Genomic DNA, 27,375 nt, shown 5'->3' with positions numbered 1-27,375 from the left:
AGAAATACCACAGAATACAAAACAAAGCATTTCTCTTTTTTTTCCCCATCTGAAACCTGCAGTGAACTCACCTAATATATGCCAGTTTAACAGTTAAAGGAAGAAGTTGTCCATACCACTGATTATTAAGCAGGTTTAGGATAGACCAAGGATGCAAGTGTATGACACCTCTGCTCTCAATGCTCTGCAAGAGAGAAATGCGGTTTCTTATGATTCAAAGTTCACTTTGAAAATAATAGCAGTTTCCCCATAATGTTTTGGAAGACATTTGGGTTAAGTTCAGAGGAAGTTTGCGATCCATGTGAACTAAAATTCAAATATCCAGTGGACTATTCTATATTTGAGAACGAGCAAAAAAAGGCCTTGAGATTGCACTTTTAAACGCTTTATTTAGAACATTTAAACATCTATAACTGTATCAGTACAAACACAGAAATACAACCCTACACACATCCCCGCATTGCTTTGAGACTAAACAAAATCTAAATTGCAAGTAAGAAAGCAAAAAAACAGGCACGGTCGCATTACTTAAGCTTTTGAGAGCACTTATGATAAAACTGAAGTCTTTACTCGTGATATTTCAATATTGCTTTTCAGCTCTGCCATGCGTTGTTGGGGAGTGGAGTCACTGGAGTGGCTGTGCAGAGCAGTGCAAACCCAACCTACGACTACGCAGGCGCTACATACAACAGGAACCTAAAAACGGTGGGGAACCGTGTCCTGCTCTGGAGGAGAAGGCTGGCTGCCTGGAATACCTGACTCACCAGGGCCAGGACTGCGGACACGAACATGGTATTCTCTCTTTGCTTTATCTGGACACCTGTCCCCCTCAGAGCCTTCATTGTTTTCACTGAAGTAAACGTACAGAAAAAAACAAACAACCAACAGTCTGCAGCTATTTGGTTAAAAATAAAATTTTAAACCGTGTTTTCTACTGTCATTTGCTACTCAGTCTTGATTCATTTAAGTAAACAACTAAGCTGCAAACATTACTTCAGTTTCTTAAGCCCCGCAGTAAGTATCAATTTATCTCTGTGCAGTTAGAACACAAACTTGGTACAAAACAGGAAACAGAGTCATTGTAGGATTCCAGCCCATCCTATTTCCTCATCATGGACTAGATGGCAGTCATTGCTAGATATATTTCTTCTTAATATGGAGAGAATTTAGCAGTAGGGAAGGAGGTCGAAGCCTGATGTTGCTAACACTTTATCACTTTTCCAATAAAGCCAGACAGCATCACCATCCACAAGCTCTGATTCATTTACCTACTGTTACAGTAGTTGAAATATGACTCAGCTGTGTCTTGCTGCCTGTTTTCTTCCTCAGTCCCTGCTTTCATAACTACCTCTGAATATGGTAAAGAAAGAAAACGACGAGCAGCATCTTCTTCCTGGTCCTCAGACAAAGAAGAAGCTGGGTAATCTATTTATCATATATGCATGTGGGTCATCTTGTTCCATAGCCAACAGCTGGCTACAAAGAAAAATATAATTAAATTTGCTGTAATTCAACAAGCTGCAGCTTGTACTGTTTTTCTCTCCTGCAGTTCATTTGCATTTTCTAGATGTTCTTTGTTACTTGTTAATTGTCCGGAATCAAGTATTGGGGTTGTGGCAAATTTGAGGATAGAAGCTTTTGAAAGCAAACAGTAAATAAGGCTAAACCCAAACTCAGTAATATCCATAAAGTGTAAGCCTGAGAAATTAGACTTAGATCTCTGAACAAACAAAACAGGCTGGATGCAATTGGTCTCAAGAGCTTGTTTTTAACATTGACATGAAAAGCAATAAAAATCTCTTGTTTACCAGTAGAGAGGGTTGTCACTGGTTCTGTAATGCTCATAATGCTTTTCCCTATGCTGCTCTCCCCAGAACAGTAAAGCTGATAGGTATTCTTAAAGCTTCTCTCCCATTTTCTCTCTTAGTATTCATAGAAGAAAAAAATACAGGTTACTGAGGTCTGTTTTTCAACATAATTTAAGAATACAGAACACAACCAGAAAATGAGATAATACATAAAGCATTGGACTGTGGCATGGAATGTGGGAAACAATTTGCTTAATGTTTTAAAGATGTCATTGCTCAGGTTAGGGTCAGAAACAGACTTTTTTTTTTTTTTTTTTTTTAGCAACAAGGATGTCTAACCTGCACTTCACAAATAACCACCTGTGTGATATATAAGTACATTTAAAGTTTCTATCTAGCTTGTGCTTTAGCAATCACAGCTAATTTAATACTTTTCTTTCTGAGCAGTTACTGTGTGGAATTTAAAACTGAATCACTTTCACACTATTGTGCTTTGGAGAATCGGCCATATGCTCGATGGATGCAGTACCTACGAGAAGGTCATACTGTATGTGTGGCTTGCCAGCCTCCAGCTATGAACACTGACACTCATCGTTGTTCTGGAGATGGCCATAATGCAGATGGGTAAAGAGAACCTTTTTTTTTTTTTTGCATTCTTCTGTACCAAAACCCAATGCAGAACTTAAGGTCACATTAAAAGCTGTGCTTATTATACCTAAAAAATTAAAGATTTCAGTTTTCACAGAAACTGCTGTGTAAAATACTTTGCAAAATTTTCAAATACTGATGTATTTAACACCCTGATAAAATTGGTAATTGCAATATAAAGTTCAGTGTGAATGCTTTACTTACTATCATATGGGGAAACTGCAACTTCTGTAGTGCAAGAGGTCTTTTTACAGCTATGGGCACTCTTACTTAAAAAAGTCTGTTTTCTGCCATAATCCATAATCCTGTTTCCAGAACACTAGTATTGAATGAAGGCATTTAACATTTGTAACGTGTTTTTACTTAATCTATATATTTTATACTTATCTCCATGTATCTATCACTTAAGACGCATGCTATGTAATACCTATACAACTGTTTATGCAACCCATCATCCTGTATACTCTACATAGGAACTTAGTGCTTGCTCTAGAATGCCTACAAGTATAATGAACATCTTAGTCTTCAAAATGCTTTTGAACTAATTAATATATTACATTGTTAGGCAAATCTACTCCCAAACGACATTATAGAACATAACCTACTAACATGAAATAAACATTTTTTTGTGTGTGTTTGTAAACACATTAATTTGTAATTACTCACTTATTATCACATTTCAGAGGTAAAATCTTACGCTGGGAAGCAGTTGGCAACTCTCGCTGCCAAGGAACCTGGAAGAAGATTCGGCAACTGGAACAGTGTTCATGTCCCCTTGTGCATAGCTTTATTTTTACGTAAAAGTTTAGAAGACCTTTAAAATAGTAACAACAAAAAATAAGAAAATTAACACCAATGCAAAAAACCCTGCATCTTTCTGCTGTATTTTGTGGAGCCTAAATGAACTTTAAAGGAGTCAAACTTTTGGAAGAAGTATTTTGGGCAAAGCTCTTTGCCTGAATACAAAACGCTAAGACTGATCTTTGTACTAGAATGCTGTAAGCAAGTTCCTATGTTTCTGTTTGTAATTAAAGAGCTAATGTTTCTAACCATAGTAGCTTCTTTTTCTAAGATTCTCATTCTTTACAGGCTATAGTCCTGTTCACAGGCACCAATCCTACTCAGTAGTGAGCCAGTCAAATGTTCTCAGCTCTGGGAATGGTTACCATCATCATTAAATTGTAAGGGTGAATAAAAATGAAAGTTTGCGAGCTAAAACCAGGCTTCAGTTTAGATCCTTTGTTCCTTCCCAATATCATCTAGACAGTTGTTTATACTGCAAGTGGGTAAGTATTTTTTGTCTACATTGCTGTTTCCATGTTCAGCCACCCTCATAAAAATGTGAGAGTAGTCAGTGTCATTAAGGAAGTAGTCTCACTAAGGACTTCATATCACTAATATACAAAGTGAATTTTATGGCAGACAAACGTAAACAAGATTTCTGCAAAGAAGCAAACAGTCTTGAAAAGACCCATTTCCTTAATGAATGGTAATTTATTTAATCTGCCTTGACTAGAATTTTGCTACAGCAATTTGCTTGCTACAATTAAAAAAAAATAATAATTAATCTTGCATCTAGGAATAAGCAGTCATGACTAAAGCCTTGGCTAAAAGCCAAAAAATCACTTATTCGTAGTTAAACTTGCTCATGTACAATGATTAACACAGAAACCTACAATATTAGAGCATAGGCAAAGATGCTATGCATGTAGCTCAAATCCTTGTTTTAATACCTATTATTTGTGTTGAATTATTGTTACAGCCATTGAAGAGACTGCACACTGCAGGTCTCACTTGTCACACACCTGCTATGTTTGTTTTTGTTTTGAATTGTTGGCTTACAGCTGCTCTAACACTCCTTGCTGAAGTGCATAATCCGTATTTTATCAAGCTTCTGAAATTCACCATGTGTCCTAAAAAGAAACGATGCCTTAAGGTTGCGAAGTTTACTGTTAAGGCACGCAGTATCTCTGTGGAACCTAAAAGAAATTGCGTGCCACAGTTGCAAAAAGAAACCTGAGCATGTTGGCAAGAATTAGGAAGGTGATCCGTCTCAGGTCCTTTCCACATTTAAGAGTAGTACACAAACCTTTCTAATGATACTTAACCATTTAAACTCAATGCAAACAGGCTTACAAAACAGAAAGTGCAGAGATAATCTGAATACTTCATGAACATTTCTGCCCTGAAGAATGTATTTCTTCTTTTGTAACCACGAAGAACACCTCTGAGAATTTTATTTTATTATGACCAGTTCAGATGGATGCTTTTCCTTAATACGTTCTTGTAAAATCTCCAAGGACAACAACCCAGAAAACACCTGAAGAGATTCCACTTTTAAAAGAATGCTGTGATATTTAAGTTCTAGATTCAAACTAGTATGACAGTGGGAAGTGTGTGTTTCCTGAGGTCCTGGAATTCTTTTCCATACAATCCAAAGCAAGAGAGGCAGCATAGCACCACCACCCATCTCTTACAGTCTCTCGAACAGGACAGTTACAGTAACCAACTGACACCTTGATGCAGGCAGCTACCCATCAGAGGGTATCTGTGCTTGCTAGTGCTGCAGAGAGTGTAGGTAAGATAGAACCTGTTTCATGGGCTGTGCTATCAGTGCCAGAACAGAGTCCCGCTTTGGCTTTCTAAGAAAGGAGCTTCCCCTTCTCTGCTGGTCCAGAAGAATGCCACTTCTCAAGACAGGGTAGGTAGCACAAGATAGTCATGAGAAGTTAAGAGCTAGTATCATGCTGTTACTTCCGTATCTTTTCCATTCTCTTCTGCAAGATAGTAACTGCTATTATGCTAATAGAAATAATTTCAAAATAATCTTCCTTCTAGTACTTAAGCTTAACTCTAAAAAAAAAAAAAAAAAAAAAGTAATAAATAAAAATACCCCAGCATGTTTTCCCTCCGATTCATACAGAGAACCTTTAATATTTATAAACATAAACTTACATGGGGTACTATATTTTTAAACAGAAAAATTAGCAATAACAATACATACATATTTTTTGGTATGACTTACTGACAGAGATGACAAGTCTGACCGAAATTTCAAAGTGAGGTGAAAACAGATTGGAATGACTACAGTAGAAACTAAAACGATAAAGAGCTCCATCTGATTACAGATACAAGCCTTTAAAAACTACAGAACACTTGACTCTTTATTAAAAGCCTCTATTAAGCTAACACATTGCCAGTTACTTAAGACCCCTATGTATGATTAATTTCACAATCACTATAAGAATTTTCACATTTCGAAAATGAATCCGCCTCTCGCATATAGATAGAAGACCAGGCTTTATATTTAAGTCATCATTACGTCTGTTTCATGTTTTAGGGCAGCAACAGTGCTGGAGACTCTGAGACAAAAAGAAGTTACTCTGAAAAGCTGAACAAGATCCTTACGTAAGGAAAGCTCGAGAAGAGTTGATTCCTGTTACCCAAATTAGTCTTACTTGATCTTGCACAGTGTTCTCCAACGGTCTTTTAACATGACGCTAGTTCGGTTGTTGAAGTCACCATGGACCAGAATTTTAGCCCAATTGCCCACTCCAAACTTCCTTACTCCTGATTTCAGTTTCTTGTCTTCTTCAAGAGTCCATGGCTAGGGGAAGAACAGAGAAAATACAGGATACTGAAACAAAGATATTCATGTAAGAACAAAGCTTGTAGCAAATATGTAAGTATTTATATAGCTGTCTAGTTACTACACAACATAAGTTTTAACTGTCAGTAGGCTCATTTTGATTTCTTTTGAGCACCATAACTTGACACTAAATAGAACAAGAAAGGTTATGACTCAAGTGTTAAAACACAGTAGCAGGCATCACTTAGAACAAAAACTCATGCTTCAAATTTCACAAGTTACAGGAGGAAAAAAATCCTGAAAACCAGAAAGGCGGCATGCAAAGTCTGGCTTCAACTCAAACATGCTTTCCAAAATTTTACTTTGTAAGCTAATTGAGCCAAGACAGACTGATTGATCCTAGCATGTGTCACAAAAGAAGAACCATTTTGTGACAGATTAACTTGCAAACTACGAACTTTGACACCATTCACCAACAACAATGGAATTTTAGTGTGCTGAGAAAAAACAATTCCTAAAGCTAAAATGCCGATAGAAGCAAAATCATACATACAGATTTACAAGTGACATCAGCCATACCCTCTGATGACAGGTATCAACACCTATTTTAGCTTATTTATTAAGCCTACTAAAGTCTCACTGTCTTGACTCACGGGATTTTTAACCTCTAAGTGATGCCATTTCTCTCATAAAAGGAGAGAAAATTACTTGCAGTTACACATCTACAAGCACTTCCTTACATCTAAGTTCTCCAGTGTAGCAGTTCTTCCTTAGTTGTTTCTCAATACAACTATCTCAATACAATTTTAAAAGTACACACAGAAAAGAAAGCTGAAGTCTAATACTTGATAAAAAAAAAAAATATATTTTTTAAATATTGCAGCTTTGTAGGAAAATGTACATAGGTAATAAAAGATTAAAGATCTTATATATCTTATTTTTAACCAGCGCATTTTTAATATAGTCATACGTAGTCATTATTTCACTCTGGAATAGCAATTCACAACTTTAAAGAAACTATTTTAAAACAACTTATTGTACCAGACTATAATCTTTTTAATCTTTTACGTCTTCAAATCCTTCTTTGTTTAATACTGAAGCAATCATACCGATGCATCCTAAGTACACCTCCTCAGACAAACTGACTGCACATCTATACAAATAAAGAAGAAATTTGGAGCAAGAAGGAATTTGGAGCAACTGTTTAAGAAAAATATACCTAAAAAGTAAGGATCACTTTCTATTTCAAATTGGAGCTTGATAATGTGTTCTGTTCAGATATATTCCCCCAAATCTGAAGTGTAGACTCCACTTACAGAAAAAATGTTAGCTCAAAATTTTAATGAGATTGAGCTGAGAAGTACAGAAAATTGTGCTCTGTAGGTGTTCCATTTAACTTATCTGTGTTCGTTTCTGCATCTTGCACCGGAGAAAGCCTGCTGCTCCTGATGGTCTCACAGACCACAGTAAGTCATGACAGATATAAATGGTAAGTTTTCACTGGGCTCTTGCGGGCATTGAATACCAGCACCTTCAACACAAAAATCTAAATCTAATTCTAGTTGCTGGACTTCTACAAATACATGATGTGCACATGTATTTGTGTATGTCATGAGAACTTGACTGCCAGAACTATAGCCAAGAAGCTCTCTTTAGCATTTCACCAGTGCCTGTGCTTTACTCATTTTGGAATTGCAGTGCACCAGCAAAAAAAGTCAGTGTTTTTGTTCATAGCAGCAAATTTACACACGCAAGTGATCAAAAGCACTGCAATTATTTAGTTTTGTTCTATGTGACTGAACATGAAGCAAAATAGTTAAAGTATCATAGCCCTTTGCAGGTCTAACTAGTTAAGAAGCATTTGCAACTAATAATCTCACCAGTAAGCACAATTTAATTAACAAAGGAGCGAATTATTTCTAAAAGCGTGTCCTTTCTAGAGCCTCATTATGTGAAAAATTGAAATTGCTGTTCTTATTTAATGTATCTTGTTTATCCGACAATTTTGGTGAAGAATGGGTTGCATAACTGCACTGATTTTGACTGGGATAGAGTTAATTTTCTTCACAGTAGCTGGTATGGTGCTGTGTTTTGGATTTGTGACAAAAACTGTATTAATAACACCAATATTTTAGTAGTTGCTGAGTAGTGCTTACAGCACCAAGGGCTTTTCTGCTTCTCATGCTGCCCTCCAGTGAGCAGACTGGGGGAATGCGCAAGAAGATGGGAGGGGACCCAGCCAGGACAGGTGACTCGAAGCAACCAGAGGGATATTCCATACCTTATGACGTCGTGCTCAGGAATAAAGGCTGGGGGAAAGGAGGAAGAGGGATGGGGATGTTGTCTTCCCAAGTAACTGTTAGACATGATGGAGCCCTGCTTTCCTAGGAATAGCTAAACATCTAGCTGCTGACAGGAAGAAGTGCATGAATTCCTGATTTTGCTTTGCTTGTGTGCAGTCCTGAGGACCTAAGGCACACCATATTCAGTGGGATGTATTTTTTAATCTTCTACTACTTGAACCTTCAACTGGGAAAGCTGCAACCATGTCCCTCAGCCACGTGGTACAGACACTCCACAGCTCTAGGTGCACTGAGTTGGGCTCCTGGAGGTGGGCAGGAGCTGCTAGAGGAAGCAGCTGCTCCTAACATCCTTTAACAAATTGGAAACGAGCAGGATCTGGCCAAGTTGTGAGTATTCCCAACATCACACACCCATGCTCCTTATATGATAGGGGACTGATCCTTTGGTAATGTGCTTACAGCATTAAGTTTTTAAGCAAACTTACAAAGCATTATATGAGGGAGGATGTGCTAGTAAAATCCATGGGCGAATTCGAAAAAATTGAAGAAAAAAAGACATTTACACAACATAAGAACAGTAAGAGGTGTAGATGGCTCAAGCTGAAGGTCTAGTGGCTACAGTCTGTCATTGGGGTATGAAAAGAGAAGTATACTAAAATATGTACAAGACCTCCTCATTAGTAATATATCACTTTTAGCTATCAAATGGATAAGTGGTACTGCCTGTTAGGCAGGAAGACCCAAGATATTCAGGCTGAGCACTCTGCAATTTGAGCTTTCCCATCTATGAAGAATCAGATAGTAACAGAAATGCACAGCTATACATGTAAATGAACAGCCTCAGCTTACAGAGATTTGAGCTTGATAAAGCCAAATCCTAGAACTAATATAAAGGAAATCAGTGAATTTTGAGGGAACAAATCACTTCACTCAGCAAATATTACCTAGCAGAAATGTAAATCTCTTGTGACTCCTGACATCTGAGAAATGCATCCCCATCCTGCTTGTGAAAAAGAGGTGGCTGGACGGGGCAGCTCAGGGTAAGTCAGTACAACTGTCAGTGCCACAACAGGTCCAAGGATGCTCTGGTAAGTCACTGATCCAAGGAGATACTTTTTTTTCCCCTTCTCATTTTCTCCTTCCCTAAGGACCAAGAACCCATCTACAGATCCTTAAAAGATTCTGCTCTAAGAACAACAATTCATGCACAGGGGATGACCAGGTGACAGTTTCAGCTCTGTCATATACAGCTTTTTCTTTGGCTGCACCCTCACTCCCCTGAATTTATCCTGATGAAGGTGAAGCAACAGTGAGGGGGGGGGTCACTGCAGGGGAAGAGACATAACATTCAACCTGATCAAAGTTGTATTCTGGTTATTCCGCGACAAGTGAAAATTTGGAATCTACACACAGTTCAAGCTGAGGTACATGAATATCAACAAACTTTGTATCTCAAAGTTGTTCTAACTTAATGTAACTAACGGTGCCCTTTTCAAGAACCCATGATCCCTGATACATGCCTCACTGACTAGCCAGTGAAAGAATTGCGTGGTAGTAGTTTAGCTGTCTTTGTAAAAAGAAACCTAACACTTCCCTAAAATTGTCTACCCTTTATCAAAAATACCTCCTTTACCCAACACTTCGTGTTCCACAAATCTTTTGCAACATCAGCATTGACAGTATTGTGTTAAAAAACAAACAAACAACCCACAACTATTATTAAAAGACCAGAGAACCCATTGAAATCATCTAGATCATCTCCTTTCACAGCACGCCAGAAAACTTTCCTAAGTATAATCTTTATTCAAGTACCACAGTTACGCTTGACCTACTGCACCGGTTAATTCAAACACTTCCAGCACAGAGACAATCACAACTGTTGTTACTTGTTGTAGTGATTAATTACATTTGCTGTTAACATTTTTTTTTTGTTTTCTGCTTTTAAAATTGGTAACAGCAGGCTTTCTTTGCAGACAAGTTTCCGCACTTTAACATATAACTGTGCAGCCTGCTGTACAGGTAAATCAGAAACTGACCCATTTTTCCCTCTTCACCAAGCAGCTATATTGATCAGTAAGTTGTCTCCCCACACATGCCAACAAACTGACTGTGCTCTGGGATGGCAGTTGTGTGGACTCCGGCACTGCTGTTACAAGCTACCAAGACTGGTTGAGAGACCAGACATAAAGCAGCACTGTGCTTGAGCTAACATAATCACAGTGCCTGGCCCAGAGCAATCTGACCTTTGGCTAGCTCAGAACGCTGGCAGAGCAAACTTCAGTTTGCCAGACAGCCTGCGTAAATGCACCATCCCTTATCAAAAGATCTTGTTATGCCTCAGAGCCAGTTTTGTTCTAGCTATCTCCTTTCCCTTGTGCATGCTGGGACTCTTTGCTCTGAAACTTTCTTCAAGTTCAAATATGTGGATTTTTTCTATACACGTCTGACTAAATTCTGAAAACTCAGATTTTTCAGACATTTAAGCAAATTGTCAAACTGATTTTAGATAATTCCAAGGACTGACCATACACATATAGAGAATAGGTTGAGTACAAACAGCTCCCTGACGTCTTTGTGACACTTGCATCCCGTAAGAATTCAATTTAGGAATGAGAAAATAACGTACGTTTCCTTTCAATAGCACTCCAGACTGCTGTATGCCGTTAATTGAAAACGCAGCAATGAAAGGCTGTAAACGGGCACTGAACCACTGCAGTGAAATGCCATTTACAAAACAAGAGCAAACAATGCCAACATTGAAAGAGGGACTGGATGGAAAAGGAAGTTCTAGAAGTCAACAGCTCTGACATTCACAGCATTCTTTCATGCATGTGGACTATCTTATACAACCCAGATAATTAAGCAGAGGTGCAGATTTATTGTTTAAAAGGCCAATTATCATGGCTTTCTACGCAATATTTATGAGGTCTCACTAGTATGGCATAAATATCAGAGCAAATGCATAGTTTTCTAAATGTTCAGATTGAGTTTTAATTTCTTTCAAGCTTTTACATTTTTTTCAGAGTTTTCACTATCAGATACCCTTTTCTATTGGTTTCTATACATTCCATAAATTTACATTTCAAATAAGGTTGAATTTAGAATAACAGAATTAAGCATTGAGCATTTTTTTTCCAATGAGATCTGTGCACAAGCCCGAGGTCTCAACTCACTGTTTGTAGCCATCTCAGTAAATACTGCCTGAATAAATAAATACATGAATATAAAGCTGTCATTAATTCTGTGTCAATTGGGGTCCAACTAGTTTCAAACTTCATGTTGTAAACAAGACTGACAGAAGTGTGCATGCCTGTCAGCAACTGGCTGACAAGATACCTGTCCATGTATGAAATAGAAAAAAACATTTATTATGCTTTTGAATGCAACAGGCAAATCCTGTGAGCATTGATTTTTTATTTTTATTTTTTTAAGGTTTTTAGGGCACTGACTGTATTTGCAACTGCTAAAGAGACTCTCAGTGATGTAAAGATTCCTAAGATTTGTGAGAAAGTAAAGAACTACGTGTTTATACATGTATGTAGCTAGGGGCTCAACCTCCAATATATGGTGGTACTGTATCTTAACAGCATTAGAACTCTCATTAGGACCTCAACCAATTTGAAGAAAGAATACAAATGAAGATTTAACCAATTCTTCAACTTCACTAAAAATTCTTAAAAAGATAGGAATAATTACAACTCTCCTTGAGGACTGTCTGGAAAAGAAAACATAAGCCAGTTCATCCTTTGGTATTATATGAAAAGTTAAGTATCAAAATGAACACCAGAAGAATGAAACAGCCTGCACCAAAATGAACACATTTAGTTAATGGCACAAACTGTTAACAGAAAGACTCCATATTACTTCTGACGAGATTCTCTTAAGAGGAATACATTTATTTAATATTAATTTTGTTCAGAAGTGCTTTATCATTTTATCATAAATGAAGAAAATGAGCTATATACAAGCTCAGTTTGTAGCAGTTAATCCCTAAAATCAAATCAGCTTCAAATTCACTTCTATGAAGGAATACACGTCTGTACTTTTCACCTGTAGGGAATTACAGAATTGCTGAATATAATGGAGTAGGTTTAATCATGAAGAGAGTTCAAATGACTATTTGAAATGGAGCATTATAAAAATCTACTTTTTTTTTTTGCTTATAAAATCAAAACAGTTTAAGTAAATACCTCAGACAAACAAAGTTTGGATTTATTAAGTTATTAAATCTCTATTCAGCTTCCGAGTTGGAGAAAAACATCTTTGATGTCTTATGGGCAAATGACATACCAAATTCTTTAACACAAAGTTTTACTATTTTTTATTTTTAAATAAAAACTTGCACGTTTTCAACTTCACAAAAACATCTAAAAAGACTCAGACTAAGTTTTAGCGCTAATAATATTTGAACAAATTCAAATCTCATGAGCATTAGCAACAATACTTGAGATAGTATCAGAAATACTTTTTTTTTTTTTCCCCCTAAGACAGAAATTAGAAGTTAAACAGTCCCAGAAGCTATATAGCACAGCTTGAATAATGTAAAGAATCTTAAACCCAAGAATTTTGAATGCTGAGTCTAATACAGCTGGAAAAAAAAAATCTACTGCAGGGCAGACTCATTTTCTCACTACTTAGAATAGAAATCAAATACAAACCTGTCTTCTTCGGCCAGAACTCCGACTATCTACAACTTCTTCCACATTTTGCAAGCTGTTCAGACCTAGAAACAACATACATCCAGATAGATAAGGAGTCAACATTAAAGCAGTACATTCTAGCAATTCTACAGTTCTATTTCAAATGCTAACAATTATGTGAGACTACAATGTACTGTTTTGATATGCTTGGACAGAGTGGTAAAATTTCAGTGTTCATATATGAATATACTTTTATATATGTATACACATAATCTCGCCTTAGTCCAAAGACTAAGTACTCTATTCAAGAAAGTGACTATTTTGTATGAGACAGAGCTCACAGAAGAGTTATTTTACGCAATTAGGTAAAAAATGCTATGTACCAATGAAAAATTTTTATTTTACGCTTAAAAAAAAAATATTCCTACTATATGCATCTCTTTCAGTTTAGGTAGAGAGAATAGAAATTAACCAGTGGTCAGAAATATTATACTTTTTGCATAGGTTCTATCTTTTCCATAGAAGATATGTGAGGTTCTAAGGCAAGTAACCATGCTATCCTAACAGTTCACCCTTCCAAGCACAACAGAAGCAACAGATAACTGTGGGTAGACAAGTAGATATGTCAGAGAGCAGCTAGCCATGTGTGGCTATAACATCATCTCTTTGTGGTAATCAGGTACTAATGATTTTCAGAACCTTGTAGGTGTGACAAAATCCATGACTTAAGCTTTTAGGAAAACAGTACCAGGATGATGCATGAACAGCCTAACCCTGCATTTTACTCTACAACTTCTTTTTTTTTCTGCCAGACAGCCTCTTTCCTTCCGTCACCCCAATGTTATCTAGGTTGGGCGCCCAAAAGAGACAAGTCTTATTACTATGTCTACCTTCTTCTGTACAGAATACCATCTAGTAAAACAAAACAAAAAACACAGCATAACAGAAAACAGAGAATGATTTTGCAAAATTAATTGCCAGGGAACTTTAAAACATTTTGTAAATGCAGCAACACTCCACACATGCAGAAACCTGCAGACAGAAATCAGGAGTTTTCTTCTCACCGTAATCATGTTTGTAAGAATCCAATCATATTGGAGAGCAGTTATCAAACCACCAACCCATTTGGAAAAACAATGTCTGACATGGCTTTATCTTGAAAGTATAAAAAGTAAGATAACACTCACTCTGAAGAACGCTATGTGCTCTGAATTTCCCCATAGAACGACGCCTGCAAAGAATACAGAACTGAAGTAAAAATACAAAAAAAATAATCATGAAGCATGTATGACCAGAAGCCACACAAAAAATCATTTTTACCTTGATTTTGCTGCATCTTCAGGTAACTGATTTGTAGTACTTGGTTGCTCTTCTGTAAATCTTAAAATAAATAAAAATAATTTCCTAGACAACAACTTGCCATTGATGTGAATCAACAGTATTTACATTAAATAAAATCCCAAGATTTCTCTACAGAAACAGAGGCATACAAACGCTAACTACATCAATCTACTTACTTATAATGCTACTGCTAATACTGAAAGTCTCGAAAAACACAGAACTTGTTCATGTGAAATAATTCCTTCCAGAAATTTACAAAATTATGCAATTACAGAAGTAACTCCTTAAACTTTTCCATAACATGACATGCATTTATTTGAAGATATGATGCATTTCATTTATTTTACTTACCTTACTTTTTGTTTGTTTGTACATTCTACATCAATCAGTTTTCTTAACTAAATCATGCTAAGTATTGTAGGTATAAAACTGCAGAAACACAAACTCTATCCTGACCAAAAACCACAAAAACAAGTGGAAAAGCAAGTGGCAATAAACCTAGAATATCAGCATTACTTAAAGGACAGTCAAAGGGGTAAAAAGGTAAACATGTTTCAAGTTTCCTCAGCACTTCTTATAAAAGTATTTATTTTGACGTTTCACATTGCCAGAGTCATACCCTATGTTCTGTCTATGAAGCTACATATTTATTTATCATAATAGCAGAATCACTAAGCAAGTAGATCCTGCATTTAGCTGTAAGGAAAAAAGTAACACAATTTCCTTTCCTTGTTCTCTCTCTTCATCAGATGACCTATAGTCTGAAATTAAAGACTAAAACGAGCTCAATCAAGTGTAAAGGAAAACTTCTAAGAAGCATTCCAATGTTTTTATTGTTATACAAGACGGACAGCTGTTTAAACTGAAAATCATGCATCTTCAGCAAGTATTGAAACTCAGTGCCAAGCTATCTGATGTAAAATGCCAAGAATAACAACTACAGAAAGGCTAATACTTAAAAATAGAGAATAAATTAGTAGTTCACTTTCTGTTGGAGAGTGATTTGGAATATAATGTCCTTCCTTCTACTTACTCTTAATTCTACAGGTTTCAAGTTACTATCCAAACATGTTCCTGCCATGGTTTTGGCTGGGACAGAGTTAATTTTCTTTGCAGAGGCTCACATGATGTTGTTTTGTATTTTTGATGGAAACAATGGTGCTAACACACAAATGTTTTTAGTTGTTGCAGAGCAGCATTTAGAGACAAGGACTTTTTATTGTTTCTTATGCTGTCCTGCCAGCTGGAGGTGCACAAGATGCTGGGAGGGTACACAGCCAGGACAGTTGACCTAGACTGACCAAAGGGATGTCCCACACCATGTGGCACTGTGCTCAGCAACAAAAACTGGTGTAAAGAAGGAGGGGAGGGGGGGACATTGGGAGTGATGGTGTTTGTCTTCCCACAAAGCCGTTATATCTGTTGAGCCCAGCTCTCCTGGAAGTGGCTGAACACCTGCCTGCCAACGGGAAGCAGCGAATGGATTCCTTGGTTTGCTTTGCTTGTGTGTACAGCTTTTTCTTTGCTTACTGAACTATCCTTATCTCAACCCTTTGAGTTCTCACACTTCTACCTTTCTGATTCTCGCCCCCATCCCACCTGGGGTGAGTACGTGAGCAGCTGAGTGGCAATGAGCTGCCTGACAGGGTTATATCTCATCAGCCCCTCAACACTAAAATGCTAAATACATACCTTTGTGTTGTTTCCAAATCATTTTCTTCCTCTTCACTGGCTTTCACAGTTATATTCTGCAACACTACTGCTTCCAGTCCTTTAGACTCTACCTGTGCCATGGCTGCCTGTGAGAAATGGAATTGATGCTTCAAAATTATAGCAGCCAGTACATTAATTTTAATACAAGCTGCTATTTAGGTAAGTGTACTCTGCATTAGCTTTACTAACAGTACTTATTCCACAGACCCTTCAAAGGGTATTATCACTAAAGTAATTTGTTTCAGAACAATTGTAATGAGGTAGGTTGAAATCCATCAAAATCTTTACCAGCTAGTAATTCAGAGAAATTTTAGTCCAAGCCACAAGTAATATTTATATGAACTGAACATACTGATGATGTGTGAAATACATTGCAGAGATCAAGACTGCAAATACTACTGAAGTACTCTGAAGTCTTTTTTTTTTTTTTTTTTTTTTTTTTTTAAGACTAGAGTACAAATTGAAAACGGACAGTCCTCACACATTCATCTAGTTACACTGATGTTAGAGCATGGCAAGATCAAGAATACTTACAACACTTTCAAAGGTACGTCCAATCAAACTTTAAGCTTGCAAAACAACTTTTCCTGTATTCACAAAAAATATTTTAACATCCTATCCTGCCTAAATTATTTTAGCCACAAATTAAGATGATTCTTCCTCCTTTCTCAAGGAGAGAGGGATAGTCCATTATTTTATAAAATTTCTAGAGTATTATGAGATTAGTACTTTTCCCCAAAGTTCCTCTTATCTACTGGATATAACAACACCTTAAAAAAAAAGTCTATATGATGTCATTCATGCTACTTCGCCACTAATGTTCTTCTCTACTATCTTAAGGTCTACTTACCACTGAAGTGATATAAAAACTCTATCTGTGCACCATAATTACTAAGCAGAGCCAACCACTTTCTAACACTGTCTACACAACCCGAAAGGAGATCTGTTTAGCAGTGCTCAAAGATGACTAAAAATCATAACAGTTCAGTGTTGACAAGTTCACTGCAGGCCCAGAATGAATTCTCTTTCTGCTTAGCCAGTTGCTCCCATTTTTCATCCATTTATTCTTTTCAGGGCTTGATTTTGCCTCCTGTTAGTTTTCTGTCATCTGTCCAATTTTCAGTCTTCTTGAAATCTTAACTTGTCCTTCACAGTAACTTGCGTAATCTCTCAACTTTTGTAAAAAACAGATAATGTAAAAGCAGTCTCTATTTCATTAATTCAAACATGAAAATACTGAAAGTTTTTTCCTGGTTACAGAATACTTCCACTCCCAGAAATTCCATAACTGCTCAACTTACCACATCTTTCAGCTGTTAATTTTCAAAATTCTGTCTTTACAGTCGTTGATGGTACCAAAACACGAGTGTAAGAGAGAATATGCTTCCATATAAATAACTTGTAGAAAGGATTTAATTTAAAAAATTAACTAATAATGCATTTTAAAACGTAACAGTAACTTTCAAATTGTACTTCTCCCTAAAACTAGTTCTTTTTAAGGACTACTAAGTTATTACACAGAAAAAATTATAAGTATTCCCTGACTGATCCTATTTGGATGTTTTTTTTTTTTTGTTTTTTTTTTTTTTGCATTGAAGTATCTGCAGATTGTTCTTAGGGTAGTTTACCTCTAAGTTTCTTGAAGTGCAAGAATTTCATCAACAGTAGGAGCTGCAACCTTGTAGATTCCAGGCTTGATAGTAAGCTAGAAAAGGCAGTCTAGAGAACAACCTAGCAATACAGACCTTTTATATTTCCACATACGGCACAAGAAGAAAGAGTTAAAGCTAAGGTGTTTTTCTATAGAGAACAGTGTACACTGCTGGGAAGCAGTTATTTGTATTGTACAGAAAAGAGTGAACTCTTTACACCGTGCTATCCTCTACATCCTGGAGTAATTCAGGCTGAAGTAAAAATTTTTTAGAAGTAAGAATATTGCAACTTTGGTGCAGACTGTAAGAAGGATGTGCATACAGGCAGTAGGGAAGCAACACAGAGCCCCGGAATGGAGGTATGCAGGTATGGAGTTTGGGGCCTTCTCTGACATCTCCAAACCTCTCTCTCTTCTTAGATTCAAATAAATTGCTTTGAAAAATAAACTTGAGGACTGGTAGCTGAGTAAAAGCTACTAAAAAAAATATTTCTCATATTATACTCTGAATACATTTGAGAGTTTCTCTAGTCTCTCTGGTAATAAAATGAAAACCCCAAAGGAACTTCAAGTTTGTTTATTTAGAATTTACCTCTTATTACCTTTAGATGTCTGTGTTTTTGTAATTGAGTGACTCAATATTCTTTTATAGTGAGTAAACATATGGGAAATTCTTCACAATCCTCCTGAAGATGAACTGCAGGAGGAATGTTGTTCTTGCCAATTTTAAATCACTTTTGAGCAAGATGGGTTTTAAGGAGCTTTTTTTATTTGCAGGAAAAAGCAGTAAGAGTTTTCAATCTCTAACTCCTCTGACATTCCTAAAGCTTTTAAACACATTAACAGGTCTTGATCTTTCACTGTTAATTTAAGAAGTCTTATAGACTTAAAGAAGGCAAAATAAACATGAAATATAGTTACATTATCGTTCAAGGAGTTCTAAGATCAGAACTGGTCCTCTTCCTCTGGAGTCTTATTCCTACCAACTTTCTCCTAATCATAAATTCAACTTTTTTTTTTTCCAATTAATAAGATCAGCCATAGGAAGACAAAGCTTTCCTTTCATCTAAGGCAGTAACTGAACCTAGTGTAAACAGTTTCCTTGAAAGTATGCATCTCTTTTGAAATAAGTTTTTGAAAATAGTTTGACATACCTGTAGTAAGAAGTTTTTTTCATTTTCTTTCATGAAATGTTCGACGTAAGACTTGACTTTACTTATCAAAAGGTTGTAATTGAAGCTTTGGAGAAGGGGAATATATGGATCTTTGCTTTTGATTATGGTTGCCAGCTTCACTCTTAAAGGCTAAAAAAAAGCACATTTTCATGTGTCATATATATACATATATATATGTATCTTGCAGTAATCTTAACATCTATGATAAATAGGACCCACACAAAGCTAAAAAAGATCGTCATGTAGTTTTCTGAATAAATTCACACTACAGTTTGAAAGGGTTCTACTGCGAACTAGGCACAATGCCAGGAGTTTGCTTTGTTTACATGCTCACCAAATATTAGGTGTAACTTCCCAGAGATGCACACTTTCATTCCATTTATGAATAACCTTGAAAGCAGTGTGGTCAATGGAGCAAAACGTACACCCAGAAAGGGCCACTCATTACTGGGTTTCTTTTCTCATATACTGCCTCTGCAGACTGACACTGAAACAGGTCTACAGTGTTCAGGAAACGGACTACTTAGTACAGCAGCATTAAAAGCAAAAAAGTACTCATAATTAATCACTTTATGTTTGTCTACCAACCACTCTGAATCATGCAGAGAGCAACACAGCCAGCATCTAACTTGTGCACAGGCTGCACTCATGTTTACCAACTTGAATACTACTATTACCTCAGCCTACATCACTGCAAGGACATCGAGGCCCTGGAATGTGTCCAGAAAAGGGCTACAAAACTGATGAGGAGCTTGGAATCCAAGTCCTATGAGTGGCTGAGGGAATTGGGGTTGTTTAGTCTAGAGAAGAGGATGCTCAGGGAAGACCTTAGTACAGGCTACAACTACCTGAAAGGAAGGTGTGAGGAGCTGGGGGTCCACCTCTTCTCACACGTAACTATGACAGGACTAGATGGAAGGGCCTCAAGTTGCACCAGGTGAGAATAAGGTTATAAATTAGGAGACATTTCTTCTCAGAAAGAGCAGTCAGTTATAGGAACGGGTTGCCCAAGGAGATGGTGGCATCACCATCCCTGGGGGTGTTCAAGGAAAGGTTGGGCATGGTGCTTAGGGACGTGGGTTAGTGAATGACATTGGTAGTAGGGGGATGGTTGGACCAGATGGTCTTGGAGGTCTTTTCCAGCCTTAATGATTCTGTGATTTTCTGAACAGCTGAATCTTCTGAAAAATTTATCTCAATGTTATACACATACTACTATTTACGTAGAACACGTGTTCTAATATACCACTGGAACATACAGGCAGCATTTTTGTCTGTCTTCTTTTCACCTGCAGCCCTTGCCGTCCTTTGTTCTTTTTTTCATCCTGTTTTCCTCAATGGTGTAGCACACTGTGAGGCATCATGTTCTGCCTCCACAAAATGCAAGGGTGGGGAAAATGAGGGGATTGTCATTACTTCTATCTTTTAGCTGATAAATGAAGTACAAGTAAAGAAGGACTTATGCAAGCACTGTACACATTCAAAAGAGAGGTCAAAAGTCTATATACAATCTGCTTCTTTCTTCTATTTTTCAGCTTCCTATAAGCAGTCCCCATTACCGCAATGGTCTATAGGTTGCTGAAGTTATTACGATAAGTGGACTTAGGGTTTTCAGCAAATTCAGGCATGTGCATTAGCTATTATTTTAAACAGACATGCACTTAGACTTGCATCTTCATGAAGCAATGACCATCAAACCAGGAAGGGGCCTGGCCCTGATGTTATCTGGTCCAGAAAGAGGCATAACAACATCCACTCTGTAATGGACGCTAATGACCCTTCCTTCCTTCTGGTGATTCAGTCTGTAGAACACTAACCAATGGAGAAGACAAAGACCACGCTGCAAAGGCTCAGAAAAAGTCAACAGCCCAATTAGAGCAGTGGACCCACCATTTCTTTACCAGCGCGATTATACTGTGAAAACTGCAGCATCACCTTCCCAGAATTCCTCATCTCTCATTCAAAGTGGGAAAGGAGATTAAGTTTAGACCGCTGCTGCCCACAGTGAAGAACAAATGCTGCTAAAAGCAATCATTTTACTCCCCCAAATCATGCATTATTTCTATCATTTCCCTTTCTCCAAATATCCTTTTGCACTGAGAGCTGCCACAGGTATGAAAGTGATTGCGCCTAGTGGAATTAGGATAATGCTATGCAGGTAGCATTTGCCACCTTTGGGAAACTGTTCTCTTCTTCTCCCCTAAAATAAAAAAAAAAAAGCACGTTACTACCTTATCTGATTCCGAGTCCGTAAACATCCTTTCAAGAACTTCAGCAGCCTCCTTAAAATATCCTTTTTCCATATGGACTGCTACAACCTACAAGCAATATAGTTACACTTATAAAATAAGCTGAAATACATTTCGCCTGAAAAAGAACAACAAAAAAACACCACCACCACAAAAAAAATTGGAGGTCACACTTCTGTGATTTTGTGAGACTTCCAAAATCCTGAAATCTATGCATTTAGAAGCATGACCAACAATTATTGAGTTATTACAGTTAGTTCTGAAATAATATTAAACATCTTGTATAAAGAGCGGGGATTTAAAGACAAATCCGATGCACTGATGCAAGTTTTCCCTTACTTACCTTTTTCCTCTCCCTTACCATTACTTCCATCTTCCCCTGAAGGACATTTTCAGTCCTAACAGTTGTGAAATATCCCTCATGTGCAACTAAATAGAGTGCTCTCATTTGCAACAGTAATAAAAATATCAAGTGGTCACATTAAACGCAGTTAAAAAGAGGACACATCCAATTCAGCATTGCACTGAGGCACATTTGTGATTATGCATGTAATATTTCAGACAATGATTCAAAAAAAAACAAACAACAAAACAACTGGTAATTATTTCTTGTTAAGCACAGATATTTTGTGGCTATCTCCAAATAAATAAATAAAAAAAACACTTAGAAGAATGAATATAAATTGTTCTGTCTTAACTCCAGTTAAACAGCACGTCCACACTTAGTTCTATCACGTTAGGAAAGAACAGCAAAATGGAGTTGTTAAAGTGTTTCTGAACATATAACAATTTTATCACGGGAAAGTTTGAGTTTTAAGAAAATTCAGAGCAGGTCAAGATTTTTTTTTTCCCCGAGCACTTTTAATCTCAAAACACATTTCTCAAAAAAAGAAAAAAACAAACAACCACCACCATCATTACCAGGAACAGGTAAATTTATACATGTTTCTCACTGAAATTAGAAGTGTTATAATACAGAGAATTACTCATAAGCCAAGAAAACTCATCTGAAAGTAAAGCTATTCAAGCTATATTTTAAAGCTCGATATAAATGTTTTGAAATTGATATCTCAATTGATATAATTTTTTTTTCCAAATTATCCCAGTTTGAAATTCTTTCAAAACCTGCCAAACAGGAACCAATCTAGATAGGGAAAGGTTTCACATACAGCTTTGTTTATACTGTAATTGGAAACAGGACAAACTCGGAAAATTCAGTTTGGATTGTTCATAGCCCAAGCTCCGTTTTAGCAGAATGAATAGCTAGCATCCTGAAGTGTTTTGAATAAATAACACAGACCTGAATTTGAATCAAGCGACGAATATCTTCATGAAGCTTATCAAATTTACTTTCTTCCCTCTCAAGCAAAGTCCAATAAGACAGCGCAGATTCCAAAGGTGAAATTCTTGGATCCTCTTCAAAATTGCATTCTTAGGGGAAAAAACTAGAAATTGGTATTTGAAACAAAACTTAAAGGAGGAAGCTAAGCATATTTCATTATGTATACACAATGAAGTCCTATGTACTATAAATCATTACAAATCCTTTCTCCTCAAATAATTTTTAGTCTCCTTTTTCAGGTGTGTTTAAGAGACTTGAAGGAATCTTCTCCTTTTTAGAGCCTCTTTCTTCCTGTTGTTGCTAATAACAATATTGTTGCATTTTTAAGAAAGATTATGCATCTTCTACTTATCACTCAATTAAAATGCTACTTGAAATAGTGCTAAGTTTAGCGTTATGTATTGGGGATGGTATTAATAATACTTTTACAACAAGCTTGGCATCAATTTTCATAACATTTAGTATTGCTGCTTTGGATTTGTAACAAAGCACAATCCTGATCTCTCTGTATTACCATGTCTTAACTTTTTGTTGTATTTGAACAGGTTAAAGTGAGAGGGAAATTCAAACAACGTAACACAGGACTGTTGACTGAAAAAGCAGAAGCAGCCATGTCATTGTGCTAATACTAAGGTTTGGGAACATTCTCAGCAAGCAGGATCAGTGACCAGTTCCAGACAAAACACAGCCTATGCATGGTTTGGGTTGGAAGGTACGTTACAGATCATACACTTCCAACCCCCCCGCCATGGTCAGGGACACCTCCCACCAGACCAGCTTGCTCCAAGCCCCAGCTAAACTGGCCTTAAACACTTCCAAGCATGCAGCATTAAATTAAAGCAGAGTAGCTGCTTTTAATTTTATAAAAATAAGTCTTTGTGGCACTTCTAGGCTAGAACACACCTTTGTTCTTCAATGCTCATACTGGCAAGACTGCTTTTAAAAATCTTAAATCTCACTAAGTTTTATGAAGCAGCAAAGAAGTGAAGTCTTCCAAAAACTTGTGCATGGGCACAGAAGCTGCTCAGCCAAATTAGTGAGTTGTGGCTAACTTACAGCCAAACAAAAGACACTACAGTGAATAAAAATCCCAAAGACAAAATGCCAGTCTAAAGTCTTATGACCTTCTGTAAAAAGAAAGGCCATTAAGCTTTTCATCCGTATCTTGCTCCTACTGTCTGTCCCACTTTAATTTCTAGATTTATAATTGCAGAAAGAAACGCCCCCTCTGCACTTTACAGATATTGCTTACTAAGAGCCAGTCAATCTTCTCAAGTATATTTATTTTGTCGATGCTGCTGTGACAGAAAGACCCACAATTGGACCAGCATAAGCACATGCAGCATATAAGCATTCAAACTTTGTGCAATAAAATCATCACAGGGTAATGCCGGTCCTGCATATAGCTCAGGTGCATGTGGAACACTAGCAGTCTAAGTGCAGAGATTTCAGCCATTTTATATACATACATACACACACATTAGAAGCAATGTGAAAGCATATCTAATACACATCTGTGCAAGTTCATTCAGATCTACTTAAACAGCAAGTGGCCAAAAAAAAAAAAAAAAAAAAATCAGAGTATTTACCAAGTTTCTTTCCATTTGCAATTCTTATCAAGAGCTGACAGAGGTACACCATTTTTTTCTGATGTGTAGCTATTTTGGAGAAGCCATTAATAACAGCTGGAAAAGAAGGGAAAAAGTTAAGTCAGTCTTGCTCCAGCAGTGCCACAGTGTGGCTACAAATATACTAGACAATGCATTATCAGACTAAAGATGCTTCATCAGATCCCTAATTAATTAGAAATTTAGCAGATTATCAGTTAATGTTCTTCCCTGTTCTAAGAACACAAGTCATATTTAAGCACTTGACCATAAAAATGTATTCCTCTTGCAGTTCGCAACAGTAGTTTAGAAGTGGCAAGATGCATCACCTCTTTTTTTTTAAACAAACAAACAAACAAAGAAAAACAAACAACAAAAACTTAACACTACAGTATCTTACATAAACAAATAAAAGTTTGTTTTGCTCACTAGCTTAGCAGAAAAGACCGACAACTATCTGCTCCAGAGAACATTTCCATGGAGTGCCCACCCAGCAGAGCCCCAAGCAGACTGTTAACACTTACAGCGTTGCTGTGGCAACTGGCAGACCAAACGCAATAAAGCTACCAGAGCTTAGGCAGAAACCTAAACCCACAAGGGAAATCCTCCTCATGGGGTTGGAAGGTCACAAGGATTACTGTATATTTCAGACAGGGAGCTGCGGTGAGATTATTTCCATCGTGCTGATTACTGTGAACTTTACATTTTAACGTGCTGTATGCAGTAATTCATCTTCACAGCACAACATGGAAACATTCAAAACGAAAAGCAAAGAACCTGTCAAGCTGCTCACCTAAGACAGCTGCAGACTGAGCACCCTGTTTCAGGACGTTTCAGAGGCAGCCTAGCTAAAGCCATGATTGTGCAGCGGGGCATCCCCTGCATCACCCCCAGTTTTGCCCTGACACACCCAGAACACAACATGCATTGGTTTCCTTGGTCAGTAGCGTATGAGCATGCCCTCGGGAACAGTGGATAAGTATCCAATTACAAACTAATTAAGTAATCATGCAGGGTTTTCTTAATCTACCATCAAGCAGGATATTGTCATTTGGGCTTCGAAGAACACGTTTTCAATTCTGTTTCTGTGAGGACAGGTGATGCAAAAGCTCTAGCCAAAATCGGAAGTGAAAAAAAAAAAAAAAAAGCAATACTGCTTAGAATAGCAGTGAAGTGCCACTAATTTATGCATCTCCCATAGCAGGCAACACAGTTCAGCTTCAGTAAGTTTGGATGGTGAGTTTGTTGCTAGAGATCCCCATGCCCTGAAGATGGAGCCAGAGCTTGGGAGTTTCTGAAGCAGGAAGAAGGCTGCAGGTGAGCAATGCAACAGAAAAAGGAGCTCAACTTAGCAAGTGGCTTGAAATCATTCAGCTTTCTCTGCTCCTCCATTTGCTTTTATGGTGCATCTACACTAGTGTTAATTCAGGGCAGGGCTGCATTTTTAAACAAAATGTCCTGTGCTTTGGATTGTATCACAAAGCAGTCTTGATTACAGGCACTAAATTCCCTTACAGCTATTCCAAAGGAGAAGAAACCTTGATATGTTTACAGAGTGAAAAATAGGTCCAATTATTCACAAGTAAAATGACAAATATTAATCGACATGGACTTATTAAGCTTTTCTAGAATCTGTTTCTCTGTTAATTCATTTGTTAGAAGTGCCCTTGAATATAAATTGTTCCCCTCTCAATAGCCACTCAAACGTACTTAATTTCTTAGCTTTTCATTAGAAGATCTAGAAACTCTGTTCCAAGTAGATACCTAAACAAACTAGTTCTGGTGACAGACCCACCAAAGCAGGATAAAGGTAGGCAAGGCACATAATGCTGCCATGCTGTCTTTGAACCACAGACTACCTAGACAGGTAAACTATTTCTACTTGGTAGTGTACTGAGCTGCATGTAAGTATTATGCATCTCCTAACAAAATAGCTCCTTTTACAGTTTTGCATTTGCTTCAGTTTAAACTGACTTTCAGGCTGACTGCCAACCAGTATTTCAGTAGGGTCTCATTTTGATGTATACAAGAGTAACAGTTGTATTCCCAACAATAACAAAACAAGCTTTTTCTAATGCAGTCTTATGGGTGCACATAGCTTTTTCCATAGATTATTACACTCTTGACTTAATAACCTTACAGCACCACCTCTGTTAATGAACTCTCACGTTCCAGATTTTCTATTATTTCCCAGTTCCGTGTAACTTTGTATTCTGCACAAACATTCATTGTAAAAATTGTTTCTACTAACACAATCTCCTAAAGTCTTCCCATTCTCCTTGGGAGATATTCCAGTCTGCGCCTTGTCTCTGCTTCCCATCTGTCTTCATGAAATTTCATAGCAATTCTCCTACTGAGCTGCAGCCCCAAGGCTGAGAAGCACCATTAATAATTAAATCTAACAGCCCCCCACTTGGTGCATTTCATTATCTTTAGATTTCTTAATCTCACTATTTCTCATATTAATCTCTTTACTATTCATTCTGCATACCATGGTATTCAGTTCTTTGCAAAAATTTAAATAAATCATACCTATTGCTATTCTCTTGACCTTTTACTTTGGTTAAGAAAAAAAATCCTCCAAAGCTCTAACCTGGTACCTGATTTTTTTTTCTTCTCCAACAGAAAAAAAAAAAAAAACAAAACAAAAAACACTGTAAATCTATCAAGTCTGAGATCAAGACAATTTGTTCTATTAAAAATCCTCACTCTTAAGTGTTCCTCATTTCAAATACAAACTTTTCCATTCACAATCCAGCCATGAGGCTTTGTTCCACCTGCATCCGATGGATTCTAACTACTTCAAAACCTTTTAGCATTCTATCAGAAGCCAGGACGTAAACTCAGGAACCCGGTTTATTTAAGTTACCCTAACTTTTGCATCTCCTTACTAAAACCTCTTCAACCTTTCAGCAGCCCTGAGCCACCAGCAGCTGAGGCCTCAGGTTCTGTAACAGGACGGTACATACACCACGCATACTTCACAGCACCCTGGTGATGCAGCCAGGCCGAGCGGAGCCCTCCCTCAGCACCCAGCAGCTCGGCGGCTCCCCAAATCTCCTCAGCGCCGCCACCCGCCCCCGCTGAGGGGACGAACCGATAGCCCCGTCCTGACGGGGAAGGGACGGGAGGAGCCCCCTCACCCTGCGCCACGGCCCTCCACCGCCTGAACTCGGCGGCGCGGCCCTCCACGAAGTGCCGGCACAGGCAGCAGCAGCTCAGCTCCAGCACCCAGCCCGCCGCCACCGCCTCCACCGCCGCCGCCAGCGCCACACGGTCCCCTGAGGCGCAGTCGCCCTCGGCCGCCAT

General features: G+C 37.6%; 2 protein-coding genes across 2 annotated transcripts; one reads left to right on the top strand and one right to left on the bottom strand.

Annotated features, from left to right (window-relative positions):
- Window positions 1-369: 369 nt before the first annotated feature.
- Window positions 370-27,375, bottom strand: TERF1 (telomeric repeat binding factor 1). The gene is made up of 11 exons (XM_032181141.1): window positions 27,210-27,375; window positions 24,049-24,144; window positions 22,418-22,548; window positions 21,100-21,186; window positions 18,848-18,997; window positions 16,022-16,128; window positions 14,309-14,368; window positions 14,176-14,219; window positions 13,007-13,071; window positions 5,915-6,063; window positions 370-3,270 (listed from the first exon to the last, which is right to left on the bottom strand). The coding sequence occupies exons 1-11, from the start codon at window positions 27,373-27,375 to the stop codon at window positions 3,222-3,224; spliced, it is 1,104 nt and encodes a 367-aa protein (XP_032037032.1). The 3' UTR covers window positions 370-3,221.
- SBSPON (somatomedin B and thrombospondin type 1 domain containing) lies at window positions 534-2,446 on the top strand. Its single transcript, XM_032180866.1, has 3 exons — window positions 534-792; window positions 1,330-1,420; window positions 2,256-2,446. Exons 1-3 carry the CDS (start codon window positions 549-551, stop codon window positions 2,434-2,436), a joined length of 516 nt encoding a protein of 171 aa, XP_032036757.1. The 5' UTR covers window positions 534-548; the 3' UTR covers window positions 2,437-2,446.

This window comes from Aythya fuligula, chromosome 2 (genome assembly GCF_009819795.1).
Source record: "Aythya fuligula isolate bAytFul2 chromosome 2, bAytFul2.pri, whole genome shotgun sequence".
NCBI classification, from domain to species: Eukaryota; Metazoa; Chordata; class Aves; order Anseriformes; family Anatidae; genus Aythya; species Aythya fuligula.
This window is presented reverse-complemented; position numbering and strand designations above follow the sequence as displayed.

What these genes read in the sequence shown, in the direction of transcription:
- SBSPON (XM_032180866.1), top strand. Translation starts at nt 549, where the DNA reads ATGATAAAACTGAAGTCTTTACTCGTGATATTTCAATATTGCTTTTCA. An exon ending in GGACTGCGGACACGAACATG is followed by an intron (nt 793 to 1,329) that starts GTATTCTCTCTT and finishes TTTCTTCCTCAG; the next exon opens with TCCCTGCTTTCATAACTACC. An exon ending in TCAGACAAAGAAGAAGCTGG is followed by an intron (nt 1,421 to 2,255) that starts GTAATCTATTTA and finishes CTTTCTGAGCAG; the next exon opens with TTACTGTGTGGAATTTAAAA.
- TERF1 (XM_032181141.1), bottom strand. Translation starts at nt 27,375, where the DNA reads ATGGCGGCCGAGGGCGACTGCGCCTCAGGGGACCGTGTGGCGCTGGCG. An exon ending in GTCGCTTGATTCAAATTCAG is followed by an intron (nt 21,187 to 22,417) that starts GTCTGTGTTATT and finishes TATTGCTTGTAG; the next exon opens with GTTGTAGCAGTCCATATGGA. An exon ending in GAAGATGCAGCAAAATCAAG is followed by an intron (nt 14,220 to 14,308) that starts GTAAAAATGATT and finishes TATTCTTTGCAG; the next exon opens with GCGTCGTTCTATGGGGAAAT.